Raw genomic sequence first — 27,781 nt, 5'->3', positions numbered from 1 at the left:
GAGGATCAGCAGTGATTGGGTACTTGTGACACGTGCTTTACAGATGCTCCGGTGAGACAGCATAGCTGTTACCCCAGTTTCACAGGTTAGGAACTGAGGCTCAGAAAGCTCACCTAACTGTAAGGGATAAGAGTCACGATTTGAACCAGGCTCTGCCTGACTCTTGAGCTGGAGGTCTTTACTTCCTCCTCTCCCTCATCCAACTAACTGTGCACCTTGTTTGTGGACCCACCTTCCATCCCTTTTCTTTTTCCGAATTCCTCTGCCCCACCCCTCAGCTTCTCGGGTCTCAGCCATCCCAGCCCACAGTTAGGAACCTTCCTTCCCCTCCTCCTTTTCTTCTCCAGGGTGGTTCTGTGGCCGTGGGGCTCAGCTCTGCAAAGAGCTCCTCCCCCTCCAGGAAAAGCACTTCTCCCCAGGCAGGGCGGTCAGTCCCCTCAGCGCACCTGCATGCACACACACCACCTCACAACCACACACTGCATGCAGACACACCACCTCACTACCACACACTGCATGCACACACATACACCACAGCCACACACTGTGCATACACGCACACCTCACAACCCACATACTGCATGCACACACACACACACCCACAAGCTGCATGCTGCATACACAAGTCATACAGGAGATAAACTCAGAGTCCCAGCCCCAAACAGACCCCATCTCTTGCTCAGTTGCTGTCATCCTAGATCTGTTTCTTTCGCCACATTTCTATAATCCACCAGTACCTGCAAGGAGAACACATGGGGGGTTTTCTACCTAAGGCAGAAGGGCCTGGGAGCCAACTCCAGAAACTTCTACCCTCCTTTCTGGTCAGAGAACAAGACTGGGACCAGCACCTGGACAAGCTTCATATGCTGCAGCAGAAGAGGTAGGCTTCCTAGAACGATCCGTGGCCCTACCGCCGTGATCCTCAGACCCTCTGACCCACCTGGGCCTTTCCGAATAACAGCACCCTAGAATTCTGTGCCAGTCACTCAGACATACCCTTTCCTTCCAGCCCACCTAATTACAGAATCCCAGCTGGCCCCTTTTAGTGGTGGTGGAGGATGTGGCTTTAGGCCACACAGGAAAATCTTTAGGGTAGACCTAAGGACAGAGGCAGAATGACAGCCAAGGGGGAGTGAAAGGACCAAAAAGGACAAGAGGGAAGAAGCCAGGGTATGTGGGATGCGGAGGGAAGGCAGAAGCAGGCTGCTGGAGAAGGGATGCGCTCCTGTGGGTGGTGGAAGCACAATGAGGAAACGCCATTCATTTGAATGAAAGTATTGTGTGGGAAAGGGGAGGAGAGCTTTGTTTGGTATAACACTGGGTGCTGACCAGTGGAGGAGGGCAGCTCAGGTGACACTGGAGGGTTCTGAGTTCAGTCCATCTGCCTTTTATTGAGTCTACTGTGTGCAGAGGGGTGCTAGGTCCCAATGACACAAAGATTGAATGAGACTTGTGCCTGCTCCTGGAGAGCTCTCAGTTCGGGCAGGGCTAGCACACCTGCAGGTAAATCATTTCACGGCTTAGCCCTGAGGTCCAGTCCCAGGAAGAGCAGCTGGGGCAGGGGCGAATCCTGTGGGCTGCCTCTGCCTCCAAGTGTTTTGGGGCTTGCCTTCTGCCCAAGAGCTGCCTGAGGGGTGAGGTTGGTGAGCAGACATTAGCAGTCACAAAGGGCTCCCCTGTACTCCAGAAGATTCCTGTGCTTTGTTCAATGCCCTGCTGTCCTCGTCTTCAAATTCTTAATAATTTTGAACAAGGGGTCCTGCGTTTGCAGTTTACACTGGGCCTGGTCCCAAGTACTTTTGAGCCCTCATACTGGCAAGCCCTCTGCTTCCTCATCTCCCCACACAATACCTCCAGTGGAACCTTTCACCTTCCTGCTTTAGAGTGGGACCCCTGGGTCTCTGAGAAAGTGAGCTTCCAGCCCAAACTTGGACCCTCTGCAGAGGGGCAGTGGGGATAGAGGGCCAGGGAGGCAAGGACTTTATTTGTGCAGTGGCCTCAGGATGGGGGTGAATTTGCAATCTCAGCCCTGACCACTCTAGGCTGGTCAGGGACGCTGGGCTCCCTGGGACTGATTCCCTGGGTGAGACGGGGCAGGGAACTGACTCCTCACAAAGGCCCCTCCTAGGAGCACTGCCTTAACAGGTAAACCCAGGCCCCACCTTTAGATTAAAAGCTTCTTCTTTAAATGAAAACACTTTTGCTGGGCGTGGTGGCTCACACCTGTAATCCCAGCACTTTGGGAGGCCGAGGTGGGTGGATCACCTGAGGTCAGGAGTTCAAGAGCAGCCTGGCCAACGTGCTGAAACCCCATCTCTACCAAAAATTTAAAAAATTAGTCAGGCATGGTGGCGGGCGCCTGTAGTCCCAGCTACTCGGGAGGCTGAGGTAGGAGAATCGCTTGAACCCAGGAGGCGGAAGTTGCAGTGAGCCGAGATCGCACCACTGCACCCCAGTCTGGGTGATAGAGTGAGACTCCGTCTTAAAAATCAATAAATAAATAAAATAAAAACACTTTTTTGCCCTGGCTCCTGGGGCTATTGGAAGAGAGGGATTTGGAGGTGGGGACCTCAGAGGAGCCACTCATCGGCCTATCCTTTCTGTTCTTCCCCCGACTCCATGTGCTTGCCTTTGGTGCCAATACACATATGTCTAGTCGGAGAGGCTCCAGTTTTATCTCTTGCTGGGTTCAAATCTGGGTATGGTAGAAGCAAAGATTAACAGAGGTCCTGTAGAACGAATATCTCAACCTGTTTTGCCTTGAGACACCCAAATAAACAAGCTGTTTAGACCTTTGCATCTAAGGGTATAATGCAGAAGAAACAGATACCCCGTAACTCACCCCACAACTCTCCACCCCCTGCAGGGACCTGTATCTAAGTAACATGAGGATGCTGGGCGCAATGTAATCTCAGCACTTTGGGAGGCCGAGGCAGGAGGATTGCCTGAGCTCAGGAGATCGAGATCAGCCTGGCCAACATGGCAAAACCCCATCTCTACTAAAAATACAAAAAATTAGCTGGGCGTGGTGGTGCGTGCCTGTAATCCCAGGTACTCGGGAGACTGAGGCACGAGAATTGCTTGAACCTGGGAGGCGGAGGCTGCGGTGAGCTGAGATCTACCACTGCACTCCAGCCTGGGCAACAGAGCAAGACTCTGTCTCAAAAAAAAAAAACAAAACAATAGCCTGAGGGAGTAGTCAGAACTTTAGTGCCTCACAAATTTCACAAATTTCAAAGTGCCTAAGTAAGATCTAGCAGTCGGTCCATTCCTCCTCCCTCTCTGTTTTGGTCTCCCAAACTCCCCTTGGTTAAAGACAGTAGATTCAGCAGGCCCAGGAGCAGGGGGACTGCAGATGGAAGTGCCCTCTGTCCCGCTCTCCAACTATCCAGGATCTGAGACAGTTACTCAGGTTAGATGAATTCAGCCAAGCCTAGGGTCCTCTTCTTAGAAGACTCGCAGACCACTCTTTCCAGACTACAGGTTCTCTTCCTATTAACTCTTCCCCTCCAGCAGAGCTTCAAGGGCCATCCTCACAGGAGAATCACCTTGATGTGAATTGCAAGGAAGGCCCTGGGGCTGACCCTTGCCCAAGTCCACCCTCGGTCATTCAAGTCCAGTAGGCACTTCTTTCCAATTTGTCACCGCACACTGTGTGAGTCACGTTGGTCTTAAAGAATGTCTTAGATCCCCTTTGCTCTTGGCCTCATTCTGCTCTGACGGTCTCTTCCAAACTCACGTTCACCTTTCCCCAGGATTCTAGAATCTCCACTGCTTCGAGCAGCCAAGGAAAATGACCTGTCTGTTCTTAGGCAACTTCTACTGGACCGCACCTGTGACGTTCGACAAAGAGGTGGGATCTGGATTTAATGGGATGGAGGTGGGGGCAGAAGAACCTACTCCTCCTCCCCAAGACTTCGAGTTTGTGAAATAGGGCCTTGGAGGGTGTCTCTGGAGCCTGAGGCCCCTTTCTCAAGAGAATCTGAAAAGTGTCTAACATTTCTGTCTTACTCCAATCCAGGAGCCCTGGGGGAGACGGCGCTGCACATAGCAGCCCTCTATGACAACTTGGAGGCGGCCTTGGTGCTGATGGAGGCTGCCCCAGAGCTGGTCTTTGAGCCCACTACATGTGAGGCTTTTGCAGGTAAGGAGCCTACACGGTAATTCAAAGTGGAAACTGAGATGGAGGGTGAGCTGTTGTCTCTTAAAATTGGCCTCTGAAGGATGGGTTGGGGCGGGGTGATGGAGGGTCTGGAGGATGGGCTCCGTTGAGGTGGGAGAAATGCAAAGGTCCTGGTCTTGGCTTTTACCAGTCTGTGGCTTCCTTTAGCATTTCCTTTCAAACCTCCCATAGTCCCTGTAGGATCTATCTCAATTTCTTTCCCTCATAGCAACACGAGAATGATTATATTCATAGCAATCCCCTGCTGGCTCCCAATAAGTGAAGAGTAGGTCAGTGAGCAGGGCAGCCTGAGGGACGAATTGCTCTCAGTCCCAGGCCACCCTGCCAAGCCCAGGGCAGAAGTCTAGCAAAGATCTATCAGGAACCTCCTGAGAGAGATTGTGGGGGATGCTGTGTCCCTGAGAGAACCGGGGACAGAGGCAGACCCCGATGATGGCTGTCTCTGGGCCAGGTCAGACTGCACTGCACATCGCTGTTGTGAACCAGAACGTGAACCTGGTGCGTGCCCTGCTCACCCACAGGGCCAGTGTCTCTGCCAGAGCCACAGGCACTGCCTTCCGCCGTAGTCCCCGCAACCTCATCTACTTTGGTGAGAGCAGGGTTGGGCTTGGAGGATGGTTGACTGGAGAGGTGGCAAGGCAGAGGGAGGCCAGGGCAGGAGGGTCCTGCCTTCAGCTCCATCTGTCAGGCAGTTGAGAGGGGCAGCCCTTCTAGGGCTTAATTAAGCCAGAGGCCCATTCCCCTGATGGTTCCTTCCTCTGGTTCTGCTGGACGAGTGTCCCTCAGCCTAGAGCTGAGACGTGGGGGATGAGGAGGAGGCCATTATTTGGGGGAGACTGCCCACCTCATCCTGCCGTCCTGCGCTCTCCTGCCATGGATCTCTCTGTGTCCACAGGGGAGCACCCTTTGTCCTTTGCTGCCTGTGTGAACAGCGAGGAGATCGTGCGGCTGCTCATTGAGCATGGAGCTGACATCAGGGCCCAGGACTCCCTGGGTAAGAGCTGGGATGGGGAGGGGAGCTGGGATGCTGTGGAGAGTGAGGGACAGGGTAAGGAGTGGAGCTGGGACCTTTAGGAAGACCCGGAGTGGGGATGGGGACATCAGGGACTTTAGGCCAGTGGCCACATGATACCCTGCGTCCTCCCCAGGAAACACAGTGTTACACATCCTCATCCTCCAGCCCAACAAAACCTTTGCCTGCCAGATGTACAACCTGCTGCTGTCCTATGATGGACATGGGGACCACCTGCAGCCCCTGGACCTCATGCCCAATCACCAGGGTCTCACCCCCTTCAAGCTGGCTGGAGTGGAGGGTAACACTGTGGTGAGAGACGCTCCCCATCCCTGAGGTGTCTTTCTAATGACCCTCAACCTATCCCGCTGGCCCTGGGAGAAATAGAGGTGAAGGGCCCACCTTTCTCTAAAATCCCTTTTCCCCAAACTCCCCAAAGGGATGGTGATCCCTTGCTTCCTATTCCATCACTGAAATCTTCAGCTTCATGTTCCCTGACTCAAGAGGATTTGAGAACCTCACCTTAATGCATGTGCTATGGTAACCCAAAGCTCCAGCTTCCTTTGCCTATTTTCTTCTTTCTGCACTTTCTGGTGTTTTGGAGCAGGAAAGATGACAAAAAAGGGGAAGCTTGTAGATGCAGAGGTTTGCTGATTCCCACTGTCTGTCTGTCTCAAGGGGTGGGCAACTGGCTCCATCGAATGGAGTTGTTCTCCTCGACCACCTTCTCACACATTGGCCCCCTGACTCATCCTGGTGGTCTCTCAGGTGTTCCAGCACCTGATGCAGAAGCGGAGGCACATCCAGTGGACGTATGGACCCCTGACCTCCATTCTCTACGACCTCACGGAGATTGACTCCTGGGGAGAGGAGCTGTCCTTCCTAGAGCTTGTGGTCTCCTCTGATAAACGAGAGGTATGGATGCCAAGGAGGATCAGGGCTGTCATGTGAGGGAATTTAGTGTTTGTGCAGTCTGTCCACTTACTAAGATCCTGGGCCTGAGACACTTCCCAGCCTTATAATAGGTGGAGACGAGAATAGTCTCCTGGGACCTGGGGAAAAGTCCAGTGCACACTCCTCTCCTGAATCCCCTGTCTCTCTGCTTAGCTCCAGTCCCTTCTGTCTACCTTTCGCCTTCTAACATTTCAGATGAGAAACTCCAAATAAGAGCTGTTTCCTCATATTCATTCATTGGTTCAGCATTGATATGGTTTGCATTTGTGACCAAATGCAAAAATTTCATGTCAAATTGTAATCCACAGTGTTGGAGAAGGGGCCTGGTCGGAGGTGATTGGATCATGGGGGCAGACTTCCCTCTTGATGTTCTCGTGATAGTGAGTTTTCACAAGATCCGGTTATTTAAAAGTGTGTGGCACCTCCCCCTGCTCTGTCTTCCTCCTGCTCCAGCCATGTAGGATGTGCCTGCTTTCTCCTTGGCCTTTTGCCATGATTGTACATTTCCTCAGCCCTCTCCAGAACCTGTACAGCCTGCAGAACAATGAGCCAATTAAACCTTTTTATTTATAAATTACCCAGTGCCAGGTAGTTCTTTATAGTAATGCGAGAATGGACTAATACAAGCATATTGAACACCTGCTGTATGTCAGGCACTGCACAAGAAACAAACAGTACAGAAATAAATACAACACAGTTCCTGTTCATCAACTTCCTCAGTTCTCAGTCCCTGTCCTGAATAATTGCAACAGAGTATGACATATGCCATAATAGTTGTGTGTACCATGCATGCAGACAGCCACATTGAGGTAGAGTTAACTTGGCTTGAATAGACCAGAGAAGATGTCACAGAGGAAATGCTGGGGCTGGATCTTCAAGGAAGAATTGGGAGTCAACAGGAAGATGAGATGAAAAAAAGAGCTTTTTAGAGAGGGAGCAACATATAGACCATTCAACAATGCTGGGTTGAGTGATGTGAGGGAAAGGAAAATTTGTTGAAGACTGCAGTAGAGAGGAGAAAAGACTTCCAGGTTTCAGAACGCTCCATGAGAGTGCCAAGATATGGTTTCTGTTTTTTATCTGCCACATGACAATTTCCCGGGAACCCTTATAGAGCCAGAAAACATGAATGATTATTAATACTAACTAATAGGAGAAAAGTTGAGTGGCCAGTTTGTGAGATCTTCCTCAGAGAATATCCCTGGAAACAGATACACTTTGAGTAGATTTCTTAGGTATTAAAAGCACAGTCCCACTGTGTGGATTTCGCCACCACATATCCTTGGTCTTTGATTTAAGCTATTCTCAATATTCTCCAGCAGGTTTCATATGTGTCTTGGATCAGCTGCTTTTTTCCTCCATAAATCTTCCTTTCTAGCCCCCTTTCACATCCTTCACTACCTTCAGCTGCAGTTCAGAAGACCTAGACCCCCGACTTAGGACAATAATAGAGGCTTTCTGGCTGGGGATCCTTCAGCTTCCTGCCCTGCACTGCCAAGCATGTCTGGAAACTGCCCACTGTCTCTCTCCTCCCCTCCAGCTTCAATAGAAAAGATATTCGTGGTGTTAATGGCTAATCACTCTACTGTGCTTTGAATCTGCCTCTTTCTAATTTCTCAGATGCCTCCTCCCGTCCATCATCCCCTCTCCTGTGTATCTTTAACGTCTCACTGGCTGCTTATATCAGAGCACCATCCCACCCTGCCACATCCTACTGCCTGCAACCTCCATTGCTTCTTTCCAGCCCAATAATACTTCTAGAGCAAATCTGACCACTTCCTTGCTTGAACTCCCCAGTTGCTTTCTGTTATATTTAGAAAAAACAAAAAATGCAAACTTCCTACCTTGGCATTTATGATGCATGATGATCTGGCCCTGTTCTTCCTCAGTCATTATCATTTCTGACTACCACTCGGAACAGATTCTCCCCTCTCCCCAACCGTATCTCAACTGCAAATGGGCAATGGCTTCTCAGACTATGGTACGATCTTTCCTAACTCTCCCTTTACTCATCTAACTACTACTCATCCTTTAAATCCTCTTTGGTGCTATGGTGCCTTGCGTTTACTGCTATAGTCATTTACCTGTATCACTAGCACAAGGCCCAGCCATATGCAAGAAGTATACTATTTGTCCATCAAAGAAGTGACTGACGAGCTGAATGAGTGATGGTTGCTGCCCTGCCTCTTCTGGCCCCCAGTGGGATAAACAACATTCTTCTGTGTTGGTCACTCCAAGTTTCACTCTACTTCCATGCCAGGCTCGCCAAATTCTGGAACAGACCCCGGTGAAGGAGCTGGTGAGCTTCAAGTGGAACAAGTATGGCCGGCCGTACTTCTGCATCCTGGCTGCCTTGTACCTGCTCTACATGATCTGCTTCACCACGTGCTGCGTCTACCGCCCCCTTAAGTTTCGTGGTGGCAACCGCACTCATTCTCGAGACATCACCATCCTCCAGCAAAAACTACTACAGGTGATTCTCCTCAGAAGGGGATGAGAGGGAATTGCGTCATGGGGTGATGGTGCTGGAAATGAAGCCATGCTACTTAGGGACGATGCCACGGTCTGGGTTCCAGCAGGTGTAGGCTCCTAAACACCCAGGTAGAAATTAGACATGAGACCAGGAGGCCACAGATGGGGTTTAATGAGCACAAGAGCATTTGTCCAGGGAGCTGTGGATTTTCTCACACAAACTTTGAAAGAGTGCTTGGCATGAGTAAGCCTGTGCTTTTGTGAAATTTTTTGGTAATTTATAAAAAATATCGGGGTTTTTTAGTGGGATGTTCAAGGTAAACTCTGTTGCTCAAAAGGAGGAAAATTGTGCTCCAAGTCCATTTCTGAGTCCATTTTTGTTGTATTAGGGCAACACAGACAGCCCTGCTGGCCTGCACCCTCTTCTGTGTGCTGTCTATATGGGCCCATGGGAATAATGTGTCAGGTGTCTGACTGCCTGTCAGACACTCTGCAGAAGGATGTCTGGATTGGGTATCAGGCTGAAGTAAATACTCTCTGAGGCTCCATTTACTGTTGTGGGCCTGCCATTCTGTGTTGTGGTAGCCAAGGGAAAACTAGGGTTAGGAAGAGGACTGATTCGAGGTACAGAGTAAATATAGAAATCTGCTGTTGAAGAAAGTAAACCTCCTTTTTGTGCAACAGAAAGGGTAGACTCTAATGAGCACTTCTGAATATATATATTTAACAAATGTAGCTATATTTGAGGGGTTGACTCTTTGTGGATTACTAAAATTTTTGTCCTGGTGAGCTGAAAATACACAGAAGGTGATGTATGTATGTAGCAGAAAGCAAAAGACCAGGAAAAAGAATTTTGCAAAGCAAGTGAGAGCTGACTGATTGGAGATTTATCTCAATGCAGGAGACAGCAGCCATAGGTATAGCTCAGCCTGGACTAGGAAGCAGGGTAGTTTGGGTCAGAAAGAGAATATAAACTTTCTATAGCCAAGAAGCAAAAATCCTGAGTTGGTTTAGACCAAAGACAGCAGTATGCACAGAGAAAGAACAGGGCAAAGAGCCCCAATGAACCCCATGCTAGGTAGAGACACTCCATCTATCCTGTTTCTAGAATTGCCTTTATATACATACATATATATATATATATATATATATATATATACAGTGTGTCATGTGTCCAGATCCACTGCCTCTCACCAAGTAGGTCTTGCTGTCTGGGGAGGACAAGCCTGAATGTGTTAGAGACACTGGAAGCAGTTGTGCTCCATGCTTCTCAGTCTGGGCACAAAAGTTGTCCCTGGCATGGAGACATGAGGAAAATAAGGACAGTTAGGAGGTGGCAAGTGGAGAGAGGAGTGATTAGAAATTGAGAAAACACAAACAAGGTGGGGATGACTGGACTTTTCCAATGCTCCTGGCCCTATTTCCTCAGATATGTCTTCTCCAACCTTCCTTTGTCTCGAATTTACTTGGAGATTTTCTGCATTTTGAATGTAGACAGGACTCTGGGTTAAAAGGTGGGCAATGTTGAGCCACTGATAACCAAAACTCTCCTTCCTGTGTGTCTCTTTCTCTTTGGGACAGGGCTAGTTATGTACAAACACATTTCTTTGATCCAGATAGTTTGTGTTTAAAAGATCACCTCTGCTTCAGGACTCAGAAGCTTAATTATAGCTGAACACCTGACCCATCCTTCTTCCTTTCTCTCTTCTGCCTTCCTTCTTGTTCCTTGGCATTTTTACCCTTTTTGCCATCTGCTTCAGTGAAAGCCACTTCAGCTCAAAGAGAAGACTTTGGACTTTCAGATATTCTTTTCTAGGTGGAGAAGTGGGTGGGTAAGAGGATTGAGAATGCTGCTGGAAGGGGTTAGATAACAAAGAATGCTAGTGAAAAGTCCCTATGCTTTGAGCCCTGGCCCTGATTTATGGGGTGACTATGTTCTTCTTATTCAGTAGTAAGCCCATTTGGATTAGATCAGGGGCTCCTAAACTTATCATCGTGATTTGAAAGTGTCTGTTTTCACAGTGCACCAGATTTGTTAAATAATAGGAAATTCGTTTTTTTCCTACTGTTTTCTTACTTGGAAGTCTTAGAAAAAATGAAAACGCACAAATACAGTGTCTTGATTTGACGCATGCAATTGTTGACATACTAGTTAGCTGGTGGAGCTTTTTCTTAGATGAATGAATACTTTACTGTCCAATTATATTAATAACTCTGGGATCACAGGGATCTCAGTCACTTCAGGACTTCCTCTGCAGATCTCTTGGGATCTGTGGAAATCACTGGGCTCCACGACCCCTAAGATCCTTTCTAGTTTAGTATCTGGCATTTTATGAGAGTAGTGCAACGGCACCGTCTCAGAACAGATGAGAGAAAACAAATTCCTCTGTGTAAGCAACTGGCATCTCTCCTAAACCCCACCTCTCCTAAAAATACAAAAAATTAGCCAGGCATGGTGGTGAGCACCTGTAATCCCAGCTATTCGGGAGGCTGAGACAGGAGAAGGTAGCAAAAACTACACAAAAGCTGATGTTTGTAAAGCTGGAGTTAGTTTATTTCTATCCAATTTGGGGCCTATCTTAATGACTCTAAGACGCCTCATTGCTCAGCCATAGAAGTTCTGCTTTACTAGAGATTTCCCAGAACTCTTGATTTGAGTTAACTTCTTATCTCCATATATTTCTACTTGATTTAGGCAGAGCAGCATGCACTACAGTACTAGTTCTCTTAGGTTTCCAGGTGAGTAAAAAGCTCAAAATCCTGGAGTCCAGCAGCTCGGGTTTTAGCCCTAACTCTGAAATTTAATAGTTGTTTGACCTTAGGAAAATCCTACTTCCTGCTAGATCTGTGATTTTTAACCCAGACTGCACACTAGAAACCTAGGAAGCTAGTAAAATGACTAGCTCCTAGGCTACACCTTAGACCTAATAAGTTAGAATGTCTGAAGCTGAGGCTCTGACCTTGGTATTTTTAAGAAACTCTTTGAGTGAGCCAAATGTTCTGCCAAGGTCGAGAATCCCTGGCTTCCATCTTTGAGGTCAGTGCAGCTCTGTCTTTCCAGTCTTAGGCCCACCACTCTGGTCATTTAGATTCCCGGAGTACTATTCAGCAGGGGGTTCAAATTTCTTGTCACACCTCCTTTTTGACTTCTGAAAAAGATTCTCTTGAGCCCTCCTTTGATTTTCTCTTTCCCAGAAATATTTTGCTAATCCATTCATTAAATAAATTATTATTGAGAGCTTCATACAGGCTAAACAGCTGTTCCAGGTGTTGGAAATTCAACAGCCATGGTCTGAGCAAAACACACATGATGTCTGCTCTCTTGGAGTCTACAGACTGGTTTGTATTAATCAAACGATCATACAAATAGATACTTTATTATAATCTGTGACTGTTGGCATAAATGTTATTTTTTTCTTATGATGAGAAAAGCACAGAGTGGGGAAAAAAACTTATAACAGGGGCCTGGTCTCTCTGGGAGGCCAGAGACTGCTTCTGAGAAAGATGACTGAGCTGAGATCTAGGTATGAATTCAACATGAAAAGAGAGTTCTAGACAGAAAGAATGTATATTCAAAGGCCTCAAGGCAGGAATAACCTCACCAAAGTCTAGGAACTGAAAGAAGATTCACTAGAGCACAAAGAGCTGGGGTGGGTACCTCCAGGTGAGGTTGTCCAGACAGATCCTTCCCAAATTATAGAGTCTTAAAGGATTTTACGCTTTATCCCCAGGGTAATGGGAAGTCAGAAGGATTTTAAACAGGGAGACTTACAGAGTAATTTTTGCTTTAGAAAAATTACTCTGCTTGCATGGTGAATAACAGATTTGGAGGGTGGTAGGAAGGACGTGGGGAGACCAGTCAGGAGGCTATTACAGTTTAGCAAGCAAAAGATAATGGTGGCCGGGCACGGTGGCTCACGCCTGTAATCCCAGCACTTTGGGAGGCTGAGGCGGGAGGATCACGAGGTCAGGAGTTCAAGACCAGCCTGGTCAACATAGTGAAACCCCCATCTCTCCTAAAAATACAAAAAATTAGCTGGGCATGGTGGTGAGCACCTGTAATCCCAGCTACTCGGGAGGCTGAGGTAGGAGAATTACTTGAACCTGGGAGTTGGAGGTGGCAGTGAGCCTAGATCATGCATTGCACTCCAGCCCAGATGACAGTGTGAGACTCCGTCTCAAAATAAATAAATAAATAAATATATAAATATATAAATAAATAAAATAATGGTGGATTGGCCTAGGAAAGTAGTGGGGAGATAGAGGGAAGGGATTGGCATCAGGAGACTTATTGAAGGCAAAATCATCCCTACTGTGTTTCCGTCTTTTAAAAATCATCTTCTACCTATCACAGTCAGTGGGATTTATTTGTCTACACATCATCATCCCTCGTAAGTTCTAAACAACCCAGAGCACCACTGCCATTTGAAAAGCAACTGATTGCCAACTCTGTACAACTTTGTTCAGGGGTCCTAACCAACTCATGGTGGAAAAAGCACGGCACATTATAGACAGGGAAAGAGATGAGGAGAACCAGGGAGCCCGGTAGGTAAAAATAATATCCACTGAGCACTGATCATGTGCACTTCACATGCATTCATCAGTGTTTTTGAGGCCTTATTAAAATGTGGATTCTGACAGTAAGGCTGGGTGGGACCTGAGATTTGGCATTTCCAGCAAGCTGCCAGGGGAGGCCAATGTTGTGATTCTGTGCACCACGTTTTGAGTGACAAAGCATTATTCTTTCATTTGATCTTCGTAGAAATCCTAACTAGTAAATACAATCATCACCACTTTAAAGATGGTGAATCTGAGGTCAAGAGAGGTTGAATACTTTGGCAAAGACACTGAGCTAGCAAGGACAGCACTAGGATTGGGCTGCAAGTCTGCTTCCCTTCAGAATCCTCACCTTTAAACACCAGACAAAGCCATTTCTCCCTCCAGAGTGATGTGCTAGGTCCCAGTCTTCTCTACTGGCTAGCCAGGGCTTGCCACACTCACTTGTATCTACACATCTCATCTTTCCCTGTCAAGATGAGAGGCACTTGAGAAGTGCTGTGGGAGAGGATCAGATATAGAAGGATTCACACCCCCAGATACTGTACTGGCTCCTCTCCAGTTTTGATAATTGGCACTATTTTTTGATGGGGTTAACCTACTGGCATATAGGGCAAGTCATAATTCTGTGGGAATGGGTGAAGACTCTTCAGAAGAAACGGGTAATCTCCCAAGCCAATCCCCCTGAGAAAATCCAGAGACTGGGACATGAAATTAAACCTTAGAAGGCAGCTTGACTTACATGGGAACCAGATCTCTCTCTCTCTCTTTATGGCCCAGTGGTTCTCAACTTGGGATACATGTCCAAAACACCTATAGAACTTTTCAAGAAAATGCCAGGTTCTTGATCCAAATTAACCCAGGGTTGGCCTGGACATGTGTGTTGTGACAAAGACTTACCACTTGATTCTGATGGGCAGGCCTGGTTAGGAACTCATGCCCAGTTAGGGAATCGGAGAAGCTCTTCGTAAGAGCTAGCAGAGCTTTCTTTGAGAACTTCATTCCTTTGCAAGTCTGGGATCATGGGGAGGAAAAGGTCTAGAGCTGGGCTTGACAACTGGTTCTGGGGCCTTCCCACTTCCCACTGGGGTGGCCTATGTTCCCCATCCTTTCCACATAGTACATCCCTGTTCCTTACGACCCAGTAGTGCCCCAAGCACTGCTGTGCCCACTCCTTCTGGGCATTTCCTTCCAGGCAATGAACTCAGCTGGCTGGGAAGTGAGAGCAAATCTCATCAGGCCAATCCTCAGTGATGTATAAATGCCAGCCTGCATAAGGGATTTGGTTGTTGACAACTCGTTAAATTGCAAGCCATGTTGTGGAGTAAAAAATTCCAGTCATTGTTAGATGATATTTATTTTTAAAGGGATGTATTGGAGTACTTTCTCTGTGCATTTTAGCCAGGCCTGCTTAGGTGACCTTGATCTAGGAATCTGAAAATTTCAGAAAAGCACAATTAGTTGTCATTCTTTTCCTCTTAGGCCTCCAGATAGGTTTCTCCATCCCCGCTTCCTGTCCTCCTTACCACTCTTCTGCGTCTCTTAGGCAATGCTTAACTTGTACCTGCTGTCTCCTCTCTCCTTTTTCTCCTTCCTTCTTTCTTTTCTTACCAACTGAGTGCCTACCGCATTGTGTGCATTTGTGGATAAAAAGTAGGAGTGAGGCATCCCTGCCCTCAGGAAGCTCTAAGACTACTGATGAGACATGGGGTACCCAGACACTTTCAGTGTGCTGGGAGAGGGCTGTCAATACACAGCAGCCCCACGTGTCCCAGGAGAGACCCATGACCTGGACATGGAGGGCCAGGAAAGGAGGCCCAAGAGGAGTGTTGGCCTGACCTGAGTCTTGAGGCATCAGTGAGGGTGAGCCAGGTCAACGTGGTGGAGGAAGGCATTCTGACAAAGTGGCATAGCCTGGGCAGAGGCCCAGCTTAGCAACCCAGAACCCCAATAGCTCAATGTGGCCAGAGCTCACACAGGGTATGAGGACACAAGGCAGGGGCCATAGCAGCGAGGGTTTTGTACATCCCGTTTGGTACTCTGGTTTTATTTTTTAAATTCTTATCTCACAGTAAGCTTTCCTAATTAAAAGAAAATGATGTACATTGTGCTCATGACTTACCAATCAAGTGGAAGATCTGATAGAGAGCAACTGCGTCCTGGACAGCCCGTCCTTCTCACCCATGTCTTACTCACGAGGGACAACCAGTTTTTCTTTCTTTTAGCTCTTCCTTCTTGTCATCACCTCCACATCCCTGGAATCAAATGCTTCTATCTCTACTTGCTAATCAAATTTAGACATTATCTAGTGAATTTCTGTGATGATAAAGATTAAAGAGCACCCTCCACTGCCACCTCTCCTGCATTTCTATTCTGAAGGCATTGGGGAGCTAGGAATGATGTTAAACAAAGAAGTCTCAGGATGATATCTGTGTTTTAGAAAGGTCAATTCAGAAGCATTGTGCGGGGGTGGGTTGAATGAGCGGAAATAGATGTAGGGTAAACTAGATGGTAGATGGCATGGTTTTGCCCTAAGGCATAAGTTCTGTTAACCGGGGGAAAGGAGAACATGTCAGAGAGAATTGGGAACTGAATGAGTAAGACTGGAGAATGGGTGCCCTGATAATTACTTTGCCAAACATAACCAGGCAATAATATTTTCATAAGGGCCCTAAATCTAGAGAGTTGTGAATCAGCATCTCAATCTAGAAAAAAAATCTTGAATGCAATTCCCAAAGAATAAAATTTTAAAAATTAAAAGAAACATCCATTACCAGTTTGGGCTTAGGGTTTAATTCTAGGGGTGCAAGGGTGGTTAATTAAAAGGGAAGCCTATTATCACTTCAATTTAATACCCCTTTCCATTTCTGAAATACCGAAATCTTCCTTACCTTTGCAAAGAGTATCTATTCTAAAGCAAGAGCTAACATTATACATCAGTGTGAAACACGAGTTCCCCAGGAAATCTAAAGAAAATCAAAGTGCTTTAAAAGCCCAATGTTATCATTACTTTTACTGCAACTTTTACACACGTATATTATTTTTGTTTTCCAGAGAGGGTAGTTTATAAAACGAAGCAAACAAAACCCTATAGAAGGGTTTGTATTCTGGTCTTGTAGAGCAGCAAGGAAGGGGGCTCTCAGGAGTCTGTGGCACTTTGCAGCCTGGTTTAAGGGTAAGGACCCCGGAGACAGAGTGCTGGAGGCAGCTACTCTAGGTCAGTCAGATCCCAGGCAGTGCAGAGGCAAAAAACTGGGGTTTCTGAACACCTCCGTTACTCACTAGTGAATTTGTGCAGGGGAATGCGTACTTGTAAAGAAGTCAGTTGAATTGGTGAGAGGAAGCCCAGAATTTGGTGACCAAAACTGTCTCCAGCATTAGAGGGGTTTCACATTTTCATCTCCTGAAGGAATGGCTGCTGTGACTCCCTGGCTGGATTCTAGGAGCACCCTGATCTTCACAGCCGTCCTCACCAACTTATGTGTAGTCCTTTTCTTCTTGAGCCAAGAAAAGATTGGTAGCATTTTTTCACACATATTGAATCAAGACACAACATCTTTAAAATGAAAATATTTTTTACAGACATATATATGGCATAGATGCAGTTATTTCTATATTGAATGTTATTTTGTTTCTGAAGTAATGTATTTGTTATTTATCCTCCTACTCAGTACCTGACTCTGTGAAGGAGTCGGCATGTTTTACAATCAAAGACAGATGCTATAGAAACATTAAGATAAAGAAAAAGAACGCAGTCCATGAACTGAATTTCAGGAGAGAAGAAAAGGAATTCAAAGATAGTTGCTAGAGCAGAGGACAAAAAAAAACAAAAACAAAAACAGAACAAAACAAAACAAAAACTCTGCAATTCTTTGGAAGCAAGTAAAAAAAGAAATTTGCTATTATATGATAAAATTTACCAGTTTCTCAAGAGATATAAATATCAGAAAAGTTTACAGAGCATACCATTTTTTAAGCCAAAAAAAAAAAGTGTTGACTGATGTCTGGTCACAGGTTGTTAGACCACAGAGTTCTCCAGACACACAGACAGAAGCTTCTCTCCTAGTCTCTCTTGGTTCCCTATGTTAAAAGCACTGCCTCTCACTGGGCAGGTGAGTGTGCTGCTGCAGTAGCGTCTGGAGAGATGCTTACAGGTTCCAGCTGATTAGCAGAGCAGGGATAATTGCCGTTCCTTATGCTAACGAGGGATCACATTCTCCCCAGCTCAAATCATCAGCTTTCCTGCTGGCCCCAGGGGACTCTCAGCTCCTTTCTTGGGAGCACTATTTGGAGATGTGACCTTGGACAACAGAACTCCCAAAAGTCAAAAGGCTGCTTGCATGTGTTGAAATTATTTGTGCAATATCATGTGGGAATTGTCTGCATGTGAACACAGTTTTGTAGAAAGAAGATATACAGTTTTTATTACGTTTTCAAGTGAGCTCATAACTTCAAAAACATAAGGATAATTAATGTAGGATTCTAGAACTACATCTGTGATATTGCATAAGTTTCACCGTGAAGTAACATGCATTGAAGTAGGGTGGTCTTCACCCTACTTGACCCTTGGACTATACCTTCTACAACTACTGCTCAGGATAGGCAGGGACCCTTCCTCGTAGTGTCTCTAGCCCCTTCTCTGTTCTTTTCTGTAATGTCAAATCATAATAAACCACAGTGAATATATCTATATTGCTTTATGATTTATAAAGTTCATGCAAATATATCATTAATGTAAGCTTCACAATGACTCTGGGAGGTAAGTACTGTAGCCTCTGTTTTACAGATGAAAAACCTCAAGTTCAGAGATTTTCCATGAATAGTTCAAGGTCTCACTAGAGGTAGTAGATTCTGGGCCCGTGAGGGAACCTGAATTCTGTGATATGTTTACAGTGTATTCTTCCCACTAGGAGCCATGATGAAGTTGGAAAAGGTGGGCTTTCCACATAGCTGAAACCATCCCAAGCCACTAATACCTCTTCCTGTTGGCTCACTTGATGCTCTGAAATGTGTTCTCAGCTGCTCAGTATATACATCATAAATTTCTGCTTACAGCATCTATAAAGAGGCAATTTTACTAGAAGGTAGCTCAAGACATCAGCATATGTGACATCTATTAAACCTTAGATACATAGACTCCTGTCCTGGTCACAGAGTTACCCACAATGGCAAGTACAATGGGGGTGGGGTGATGCTGGTGGGAAGGGGAGCTTTCCTTTATTTTGGATGGACTTTAGCAGCTTTCCATCATTTGCACAAAAGGATTTGACTCTCTGCCCATCAGAAAGCACTTCTTCTTCTGAATTTCCCCACATAGGAGGCCTACGAGACACGTGAAGATATCATCAGGCTGGTGGGGGAGCTGGTGAGCATCGTTGGGGCTGTGATCATCCTGCTCCTAGAGGTGAGGTGCAGGCAGGGTCCAGGCTAATCCCATCCCATCTAAGGCCCAGACTGTACCACAGTCCACATTGTATTTTTGCTTTGCCGTCCTCTCCCCAGATCCCAGACATCTTCAGGGTTGGTGCCTCTCGCTATTTTGGAAAGACGATTCTTGGGGGGCCATTCCATGTCATCATGTGAGTATCCCCTCATTGCAGCCCCCTGCCTTTCCTCACCAGAATCTTTTCCTGTCTCCAGTTCACTCTCTGAGTTCTAGGCCTCAGGTCACTCTCACTCCAAGGACTTCTCTCCAGTGGGCTTGTAGGTGTAACTGTATGTGCATTTTAGGTGTAAAGACTAAGCCTGAGTGTGTGGGTACCACCCCGGTCACCACTGTGCTGTAGGGACCTAGAATAGTTCCAGCTTGTCTCTCACTCTCTGCTTTCTGCTCCCCTAGCATCACCTATGCCTCCCTGGTGCTGGTGACCATGGTGATGCGGCTCACCAACACCAATGGGGAGGTGGTGCCCATGTCCTTTGCCCTGGTGCTGGGCTGGTGCAGTGTCATGTATTTCACTCGAGGATTCCAGATGCTGGGTCCCTTCACCATCATGATACAGAAGGTCAGTGCTTTCCTGAAGCTTCCTCCGCCTCAGGCACAAGACCTTCCCAGAAAGAGGGATGGAGGTAGAGTGGAGCTGGTGGAACTATGGGGGCCTCCTGATCTGTTAGCGTTAGCTGCTCAAAGGCAGTGGAAAAGGAATCATCCCACCCTTTCTCCCTTCTGTTTCCTGCAGATGATTTTTGGAGACCTAATGCGTTTCTGCTGGCTGATGGCTGTGGTCATCTTGGGATTTGCCTCCGGTAAGGCACCATTCCCTCCTCTACTAGATCAGCAGATCCAGTTCTCCAGAAAGTTCACTCTCATTCTTGCTCTCAGTTCTCATTTGCACTTCATTTTGCTTTGTTTTGTGTTTTTTTTTTGTTTTTGTTTTTGTTTTTTTTTTTTTTCTGTTGGAAGGTAAGTCTAAAAGCACACCCATATTTATAGGACCAGGGGACACTCAGGTTGGCCTAGAAGGTAAAGCCATGTGTTCAGGGCCAATCGCATTTATGTTCACTAACTGCCTTGCAAGATCTTTAAAGGAGAGACAGAAAAGACTTTTGGTGAGAACAGGGCATTAAACAGGAAAGACTGGCCAGTCATGGATCTCAGAAAACCGTGTGGACAAACAGAGATAGTGCCATGCTTAACTCTCATATGTTTACAATTCAGAAGAGGAAACAAAGCACTCAACAACATATAACTTGCTTTTTTTCTATATGTGGTCATTTAAAGCTGAGAAAAATATGAAAGAATTAGAAAAAGGAGGTGCAGAAAAACAGTTTGGACAGTTTGAAGATGACAGAGAAAACAAAAAAGAAGAGTTGTGAAGAGAGACTGGGAGAACAGGGACATACAAGCACCCAGTCAAGGCACAGCCAGTGAAAGAGCCAGGGAGCAAAAGAAAGGAACAGCACAGCAGGAAAACACAGGCAGGTGGAGAGAGCTAGAGGGAAGGAGAGGGTGGGTGGAGGAGCAGAAGAGAGTCCCTAGGGAGGGGAAGAAAGAGGAAGGCCCAGGTCTGAAAAGCAAAAGGCCAGTAGCTCAAATTCAGTCCTCAGTGTCCGCAACTGATCATCTATTAGACAAGAAGAGGCACTAGATGAACTTTAAGGATCCCCCCATCTCTAAAAAGCAATGACTCAGTGCAGAGGACTCTATTACTGTCCTCAGGGATTTCCCGTTCAATGGGGATTCCCACAAAATAACAGACCAAAACAAAAAACAAAAAACAAAAAACAAAACAAAACAACAACAACAAAAAAACCCCCACCAAAATCTGAAATGTGAAAGAGTAAAACCATGGCGTTCTGCCTGTTTGGAGTTTTCCACCCCAAGCCCTTATGTACCCTTTCCTCCCACTCCCTGGCCATCTACATCTATACATAACACAGATTACAAAATGAGGTGACGGTCGCAGAGTGGCTTTCTGTAGATGTCCTCTATCCAGAACTCTCTAAATGTTCACTTCTTGGCCATTGCACTTGCTTTTCTCTTAAATAAATAAGGAGGCAATGCTTTGTCATAGACCCTGTTTCTGCTCTCAGAATGTGCTTCAGCTCCCCATGCAGAGAAGAGGCTTTCAAGCAGTCTAGCCCTGTCCTGAAGTTCCATTACGCTCACTGCTATCCAGTAGGCTCCACCCTGAGCAGGAATCCGTTTCCTATGTTGGTTCAGGTTCACTCAGGGAAGGTCAGAGTGATGGAGGGTTATCTAGAGGCCATCAAGATTAAAAAGGGGCTCTTCTTTTAGCCTGTTCATGTGTTCTGTTCTTTAAAATTTGTTGAGGATTCCATGCATTCTTATAATAACTTGCCTTTTAAGTATTTGGTTTTCTAAAATGTAAAAACCAGTTAGGTGACCTATTATCCATTATCCATACAAACACACACGCTGCACACACATACAATTTTGTTGTTGTTAAATGACTGTTACCATGACCATTACCCAGAGTGGTGAACTTAATCACAGGACATCTGAGGGTTAGACAGTTCCACAGGAAACTACATTTATTAGTATGTAATTATCTGTGCATGTGTGCAAGTGTGTATACATATATATATATATAACAGAGATAGAATAAGTGCTAACCATGTCCATGCTTATTGTGATAACTCCATTATCCCATCTCCATGTCCTCTTCCTGGGCGGAGTAGCGTTCTATATCATTTTCCAGACAGAGGACCCAACCAGTCTGGGGCAATTCTATGACTACCCCATGGCATTGTTCAGCACCTTCGAGCTTTTTCTCACTGTTATTGATGCACCTGCCAACTACGATGTGGACTTGCCCTTCATGTTCAGCATTGTCAACTTCGCCTTCGCCATCATTGCCACACTGCTCATGCTCAACCTGTTCATCGCCATGATGGGCGACACCCACTGGAGGGTGGCCCAGGAGCGGGATGAGCTCTGGAGGGCCCAGGTGAGTTTATTTGTGTTAGTCTTGCTAAGAAGCAGGGGATGGAGAGAAAAATCAAAGTGGAAAATGTTATGGTGGATCATTCTTAAAAGAGTCACAGAAAAACCCAGTGAGGCTGTCACCTCAACAGAGGTTTGTGTAAACCTGAGGTACATGTGGATAAATGGAAGGGACAGAAGGAGGATTAAATGGATGATAGTGGCAAGAGGTGGGGTTGTTGCTCACAGGAGAAAAGTAGACCTAGGAGTGATCCTTGAGTCCAGTGGGAACTAGAAGTGACCTTGTTCTGGTATATTCCAGTTTTCAATTTGGATCTTATCTTCTATTTCCTTCTGTAAATCCCTGTTTCTCTATGATCTTTTCTTTATATCACCATAGACTGACAAATATTAGAATTAGGAGTGACCCTCAATGGCCGTCAAGTTGGCCTCCTGCTTAACATAATAATCATTTATTGGTCAGAAGGTCATTCAGTATCTTCTTTAATGCTGATTAGGACCTTATTATCTTGCAAATTCAGGTAGAGGTTGGGAGGAAGGGAGTTTTCCCATATTTTTAAAGGTTTTGTTATTAGACATTCACGTTGCATTGAGCTAAAACCTATCTTCTTAAAATTTCATTCTTTGGCGCCAGTCTTTCCCTCTCATATAACACAGAACACATTCTTCCATATAAGCACCATTCAAATATTTGAATATAGCCATCATTTTTCCCTTAGACTTTTCATTCATTTAATGATGATCATTTAGACCCTGCTATGTGTTGGCAAATGCCTAGGAGCTAGGGACATGAGCATAAACACAACAGACACTGTATGTGCCCTCATGGAGCTGACGGTTTAGTTGGAAAGACAGGCATGAAGTGAATGACTTCACAAAAAGCTGTAAAATTACAGCAGCAAAAATGCCATAGAGAATATAAGGTGCTAGGAAGAGGATACAACAGAGGAATCGGACTGGGAAGTGAAGACATGCTTTCCTGAGGGAGCAACATTTAAGATGAGAACTCAAAGGTTAGCAAGAACTAGGTAGTTAAGAGGAAGGAGGGAAAAGGATGAAGGTCAAGGTTGGTAGCAATTAGGACTCTTGGCTACAGGGACAGAAAACCAAACTCAAACAGACTTGCAGATTTTTAAACAGGGGGAAGAGGATGTGTTAGTCCTCGTAAATGGGAAGTTTAGAGAATTAAACTAACTTTGGAGGTATCTGGCCAGAATGCAGATCCACATCCTGTACACTACATCCATTCCTCTGTTCGGCTCTCTTTTGACCTCTCTTCTAAGGCAAGCTCTCCCATCGTGTTTGTGAGATCACTTCTAGAAGCTCCAAACTCCAAAAAGAATGAGGATGTGCAATGCAACATGCAGCTCCAAGGGCCCCACTCACGCTGTATTCTGTGAGGCTCCTGGTGCCAGGCAAAACTGCAGGCTCTAAAAGAACGTCTTTCCCCCTGCCAGTTCCTTCCATGTTCCATCTCATGGGAACACATTTGGGTCACAGGCACATCGTTGAATCTAAGGAAAGACCAAGGACTAGATAGTGGAGGTATTGGTGATGGTGGTGGAGGGGAGGTTTGGGGGAAAATAGATTAATGAAGCAGAACTGTGTGAAGCCCAGTCCACTCAAACCAATGCACTGAAAGTGATGAGGGAGCAATTCCCTAAATGAAAAATGGATGCTGTTACCCGAGGAAGGATGGGGTTGCATGATGGCTCAGGAAGAACAATAAACATTCCTTTCAAGGCAAAGAAGAACAGCTATCCAGGGTAAGAGCACAGAATGACTAGAAGTCCTGAGCTAGGAGGGAACTTGGTGCAATTAAGAAACTGAAAGAAGTGTGGAGTAATGAGGAAGATAGGGAGTAGAAAAACATGAGGTGAAGAATTTGCTATTTTGAAGATTGCCACTCCTTCAATTAGGAAGCCTTCCTGGTTCTGATCTATTCTGATTGCACTCTTTTGTCCATGCTGTAATAGATCATGGTTTCTTTGAAACTAGAATAGTCCCCAATATGATTAGGACAATGCGGTACAAAGCGGGACCATGCCTTTCCTTACTTGGACATAATGCTAAGGGTACCTAAAGCAGACTCAGGTCTTTTAGCAAATATACAAATGGCCCTTATTAAGCTTTGATCAGCTAGCACTCCCACATCTTTGTTCTATGACTCACTTATCTCAGCTTCCTAAATGTAAATATAGGACCTTAGATTTGGTTTACTTAAATTTCTTGTTAATGATTTTACACCAGCATTCCAATCTAGTGAGATAATTTTATATTGCTTCTGTTGCCCCACATATTACATATCCCTCCCAGTTTTGTGTCACAGGCATATTTGATAAGCTTGTTTTCCACGTTTCATCTAAGTAATTAATGAGGGCTGAGCAAAGGACAGAATGTGTGGTGGACTTGCTACCAGAAATTTCCCTGCCAACTTTGCAGTCATTAATCAACCCTTTTCCTTCTTAAGATATGGATATTTAATTTGCTGAAAATTCCCTGAACAGTAACAGTATCAATTAATCCCCAAGATCATAGAGATTCTTTTTAATCATTTTATTTAAATCAAGATAATTGGTCTGTGGCTTTTATATGAAAAAGAAATTGAGATTAGTTTGGAGTGAATCATTTGCCATGAGTGAATAGTAATGTAAGGGCGACTATTTTATTCAAAACACTCACAAAAAATCCTCTCTCATTTCTTGACGACTGAAGCTGGTTGCATGGTGCCTGGCACAGGCTGTGGGGTGAATAGGTGGCTGTTCTCACCACTGACCTCTAGTGTCCTATCTCACAGATTGCCTTTGGTTCCCTTTATCAGTGCCCTCAGTGCCTCTTTGAACCTCATGGCTCTTTCAGAGTTCTTCCTGTATCTCTTGCCTCCTTCCAGGTCGTGGCCACCACAGTGATGCTGGAGCGGAAGCTGCCTCGCTGCCTGTGGCCTCGCTCTGGGATCTGTGGGTGCGAGTACGGGCTGGGGGACCGCTGGTTCCTGCGGTGAGTGATGGTGTGCGCATGCAAAGCTGCAGATGCGTATAAGGCCACGGAAGCAAGGGTGACCGACAGGCGTCCTGGAGCCTGCATTAGCCTGTCTAGGGGAGGGGGCTGGAGCTGAAGTGGAGGGGTACGAAGAATGCTGTGTGTACCTCAGGGCAGCCATGTGTAAAAGGTTGTGTGCATGTGTCCATGCTCAGACGTCAGCATGGGTTACCAGACTTGCTGTAACCTTGTTCTGAGCTGACCTTCAGTTCCAGTGTGCTTTTGGCTTGGATCTAACTTCCTCCTTCATATTCTGCCCTCATCTCCCTGCGTGACTCTCCTCTCTCCTCAAATTTACTTCCTGAATTGCATCTCGTCATCCTTGTGACACACTTATCTATTAGTTGGCTCTGTTTTCTCTTTCACATTCCTACGTATTAGTAACACACAAACACACACACACCTGTGTGCGACCTACCACCCTGCAAGCCCTGATTGCTCAGCCTCCATTATCTCTATGCCAGGTTAGCCTGCCCTCCAATCACCTCCCTTCACTTGATCCCAGATACTCTTCCTGTTTCAGCTCTGCTCTCTTATTTCTGCTTCCCTCTTGACCCTGCTTTCTAAATGTTCACCTCTACTTCTCCCCTGCCCATCTCTCCCCACCCCTGCCCATCTCTCCCCACCTGGACTGAGTCCTTTCACCTTCCTCTCATCAGGGTTGAGAACCACAATGATCAGAATCCTCTGCGAGTGCTTCGCTATGTGGAAGTGTTCAAGAACTCAGACAAGGAGGATGACCAGGAGCATCCATCTGAGAAACAGCCCTCTGGGGCTGAGAGTGGGACTCTAGCCAGAGCCTCTTTGGCTCTTCCAACTTCCTCCCTGTCCCGGACCGCGTCCCAGAGCAGCAGTCACCGAGGCTGGGAGATCCTTCGTCAAAACACCCTGGGGCACTTGAATCTTGGAGTGAACCTTAGTGAGGGGGATGGAGAGGAGGTCTACCATTTTTGATTAGCATCGCTGTCACTCTTGACCTTACTCCCAGTTGGCCTGGGGGCGGGGACAGAGACGGAGACCTCTGCCTATGCAAGTGTGTAACTTCTGTGCCTGTTAATCATGGGAGGGTGAGGCAGAACAATCCCTAAAGGGTCATGCCTCACACTTCACATCAGAATTTCTGGCAATGGGCAATGGTCATCGATTGTCTCACATATTTTCTGGGCTCTTGCAAGTCCCACATCTCAGGAAAAAGGAGGTTGGCAACTAAAGACATGAGGTAGGGATGCTAGATTAATGTCAGGACCATTTCTCTTCTGCCCCATGCAGACCCTAGAAAGTAGTAAGCTGTGAGGCTTTTCTGGCTCGCCAGGGCTTATGTGGGAAGAGCCAGGCATGGCATAGAGGTTGTGGCCCTTCTTTTTTTCCCAACCTCCTGTAGGTCTCTCTTCCCACTTAGCAAGCAAACCCCAACTGCAATAAAAAAAACTCCTTATTCTTGCCTTCTTTAATTTTTTATTGGGGCCCAGTACATGTCACATAAAATTTACCATACTATCCATTTTTAGATGTGCCGTTCAGTAGCATTAAGTACATTCACATTGTTGTGTAACCATCACCATTATTCATTTATGGAACTTTTTCATCATTCCGAACTGAAACTCTAATCCCCACTGAACAATAACTCTCCAGCTATCTCTCTGCCCCGGTCCCTGATAACCAATATTCTGCTTTCTGTCTATGAATTTAACTATTCTAGGTATCTTATATAAGTGAGATTCTGCAATCTTAGTCCAAAATTTGACACGGTTTGTTTATTTATTCATCTACCAATGGACATTTGAGTTTTTTCTACCTTTTGGCTGTTGTGAATAATGCTGCTATCAATATGGTATACAAATATCTATTCAAGTTTCTATTTTCAGATACTTTGGGCATACATCTAAAAATGGAATTGCTAGACAATTCTTATGTTTAATTTTATGAAGAACTGCCATACTGGTTTTCACAATAGCTTTCACCATTTCACATTCCCTTCTAATGGGTGTGAACTGGCTTCACACTGTAGTTTGATTTGCCTTTCCCTAATGACTAATGATACTGAGCATGTTTTTATACACCTATTTATTGGACGTTTATATACCTTCTTTGGAGAAATGTCTTTTCGGTTTATTTGTCCATTTTCGAATTAGGTTTTTGTTGTTGTTGAATTGCCTTATCTTTGCTTTTTGAGGCTCACAGTCTGAAGTGTTTGCATCCTGGTGTGTTTTTAAGTATGTATGGCAAATTAGGCCTATATTTGAATGGCCTAATCATTTCTTTTCCAGGACCCTCCTGCTCTGTCCCTAGCAGCTAATCATCCTTGTGCCTGGAGGCAACAGGCTCCTGTTTGGTCTCCTGACATAGCCATCCTCCATTCCCATCTCCCTTTGCCCCACACTGAGTTGTGAAAGGAACAGCAGCAATAGAGGAAGGGTCATCCCTCTCCTGGAGGGAAATTAAGAATCATGTGTCCAGGGCACCCATTATAGGTGCTCATGGGGAGCCTCTCTTGTGTCTCCAGCACTATACTTCTAATCCCAGCCTCTATCATCACCCTTAGCAAAAAGCCATGTCAGCTTTTCAAAGGACTGTGGTCTGGGATAACAAAGGAGTAAGTGGATTTTTGAAACCACAGACAGTTAATTCAGATACACGAGCTCAGGACTGAGTGCCCAACAGTGAGGGATTGCACAATGTGTATACACATGCCTGCAGACACTGGGACACAGTGGTGGCAGGGTGTGTAAAACTGCTCAGTCACCATCATTTTTTTTTATTCTCTTCATAGTGGAAGCAATTTAAAACTTTGCTTCTGTAGTCCTTTTTTTTTTTTTTCCCTTGAGACAGGGTCTGGCTCTGTTGCCCATGCTGAAGTACAGTGGTGCGATCACTGCTTACTGCAGCTTCAACCTCCTGGGCTCAAGTAATCTTCCCCCATCAGCCTCCCAAGTAGGTGGCACTAGAGGTGTGCACCACCACACCCAACTAGTTTTTGTATTTTTTTTAGAGATGGGGTTTTGCCATGTTGCCCATGGCTAGTCTTGAGCTCCTGGTCTCAAGCAATCCACCTGCCTCGACCTCCCAAAGTGCTGGGATTACAGCATGAGCCACTGCACTAGCCCTGTAATCCTTTTAATACTTGCTTAACTTGTCTATAAACTTATATGTCTTTTGA

The 27,781-nt window shown here is 45.9% G+C and overlaps 1 protein-coding gene across 1 annotated transcript; it reads left to right on the top strand.

The window, feature by feature from the left end:
* The first annotated feature begins 113 nt into the window (after positions 1 to 113).
* Positions 114 to 26,059, top strand: TRPV5 (transient receptor potential cation channel subfamily V member 5). The gene is made up of 15 exons (XM_002818578.4): positions 114 to 880; positions 3,756 to 3,853; positions 4,022 to 4,144; positions 4,635 to 4,772; positions 5,079 to 5,177; positions 5,332 to 5,507; positions 5,964 to 6,110; positions 8,410 to 8,622; positions 18,496 to 18,582; positions 18,681 to 18,757; positions 19,018 to 19,183; positions 19,358 to 19,424; positions 21,321 to 21,589; positions 24,476 to 24,582; positions 25,284 to 26,059. The coding sequence occupies exons 1-15, from the start codon at positions 753 to 755 to the stop codon at positions 25,576 to 25,578; spliced, it is 2,190 nt and encodes a 729-aa protein (XP_002818624.1). The 5' UTR covers positions 114 to 752; the 3' UTR covers positions 25,579 to 26,059.
* Positions 26,060 to 27,781: the final 1,722 nt, after the last annotated feature.

This window comes from Pongo abelii, chromosome 6 (genome assembly GCF_028885655.2).
Source record: "Pongo abelii isolate AG06213 chromosome 6, NHGRI_mPonAbe1-v2.0_pri, whole genome shotgun sequence".
Taxonomy (NCBI): Eukaryota; Metazoa; Chordata; class Mammalia; order Primates; family Hominidae; genus Pongo; species Pongo abelii.
Note: the sequence above shows the minus strand (reverse complement) of the source record. Positions and strands in the feature narration are given on the sequence as shown.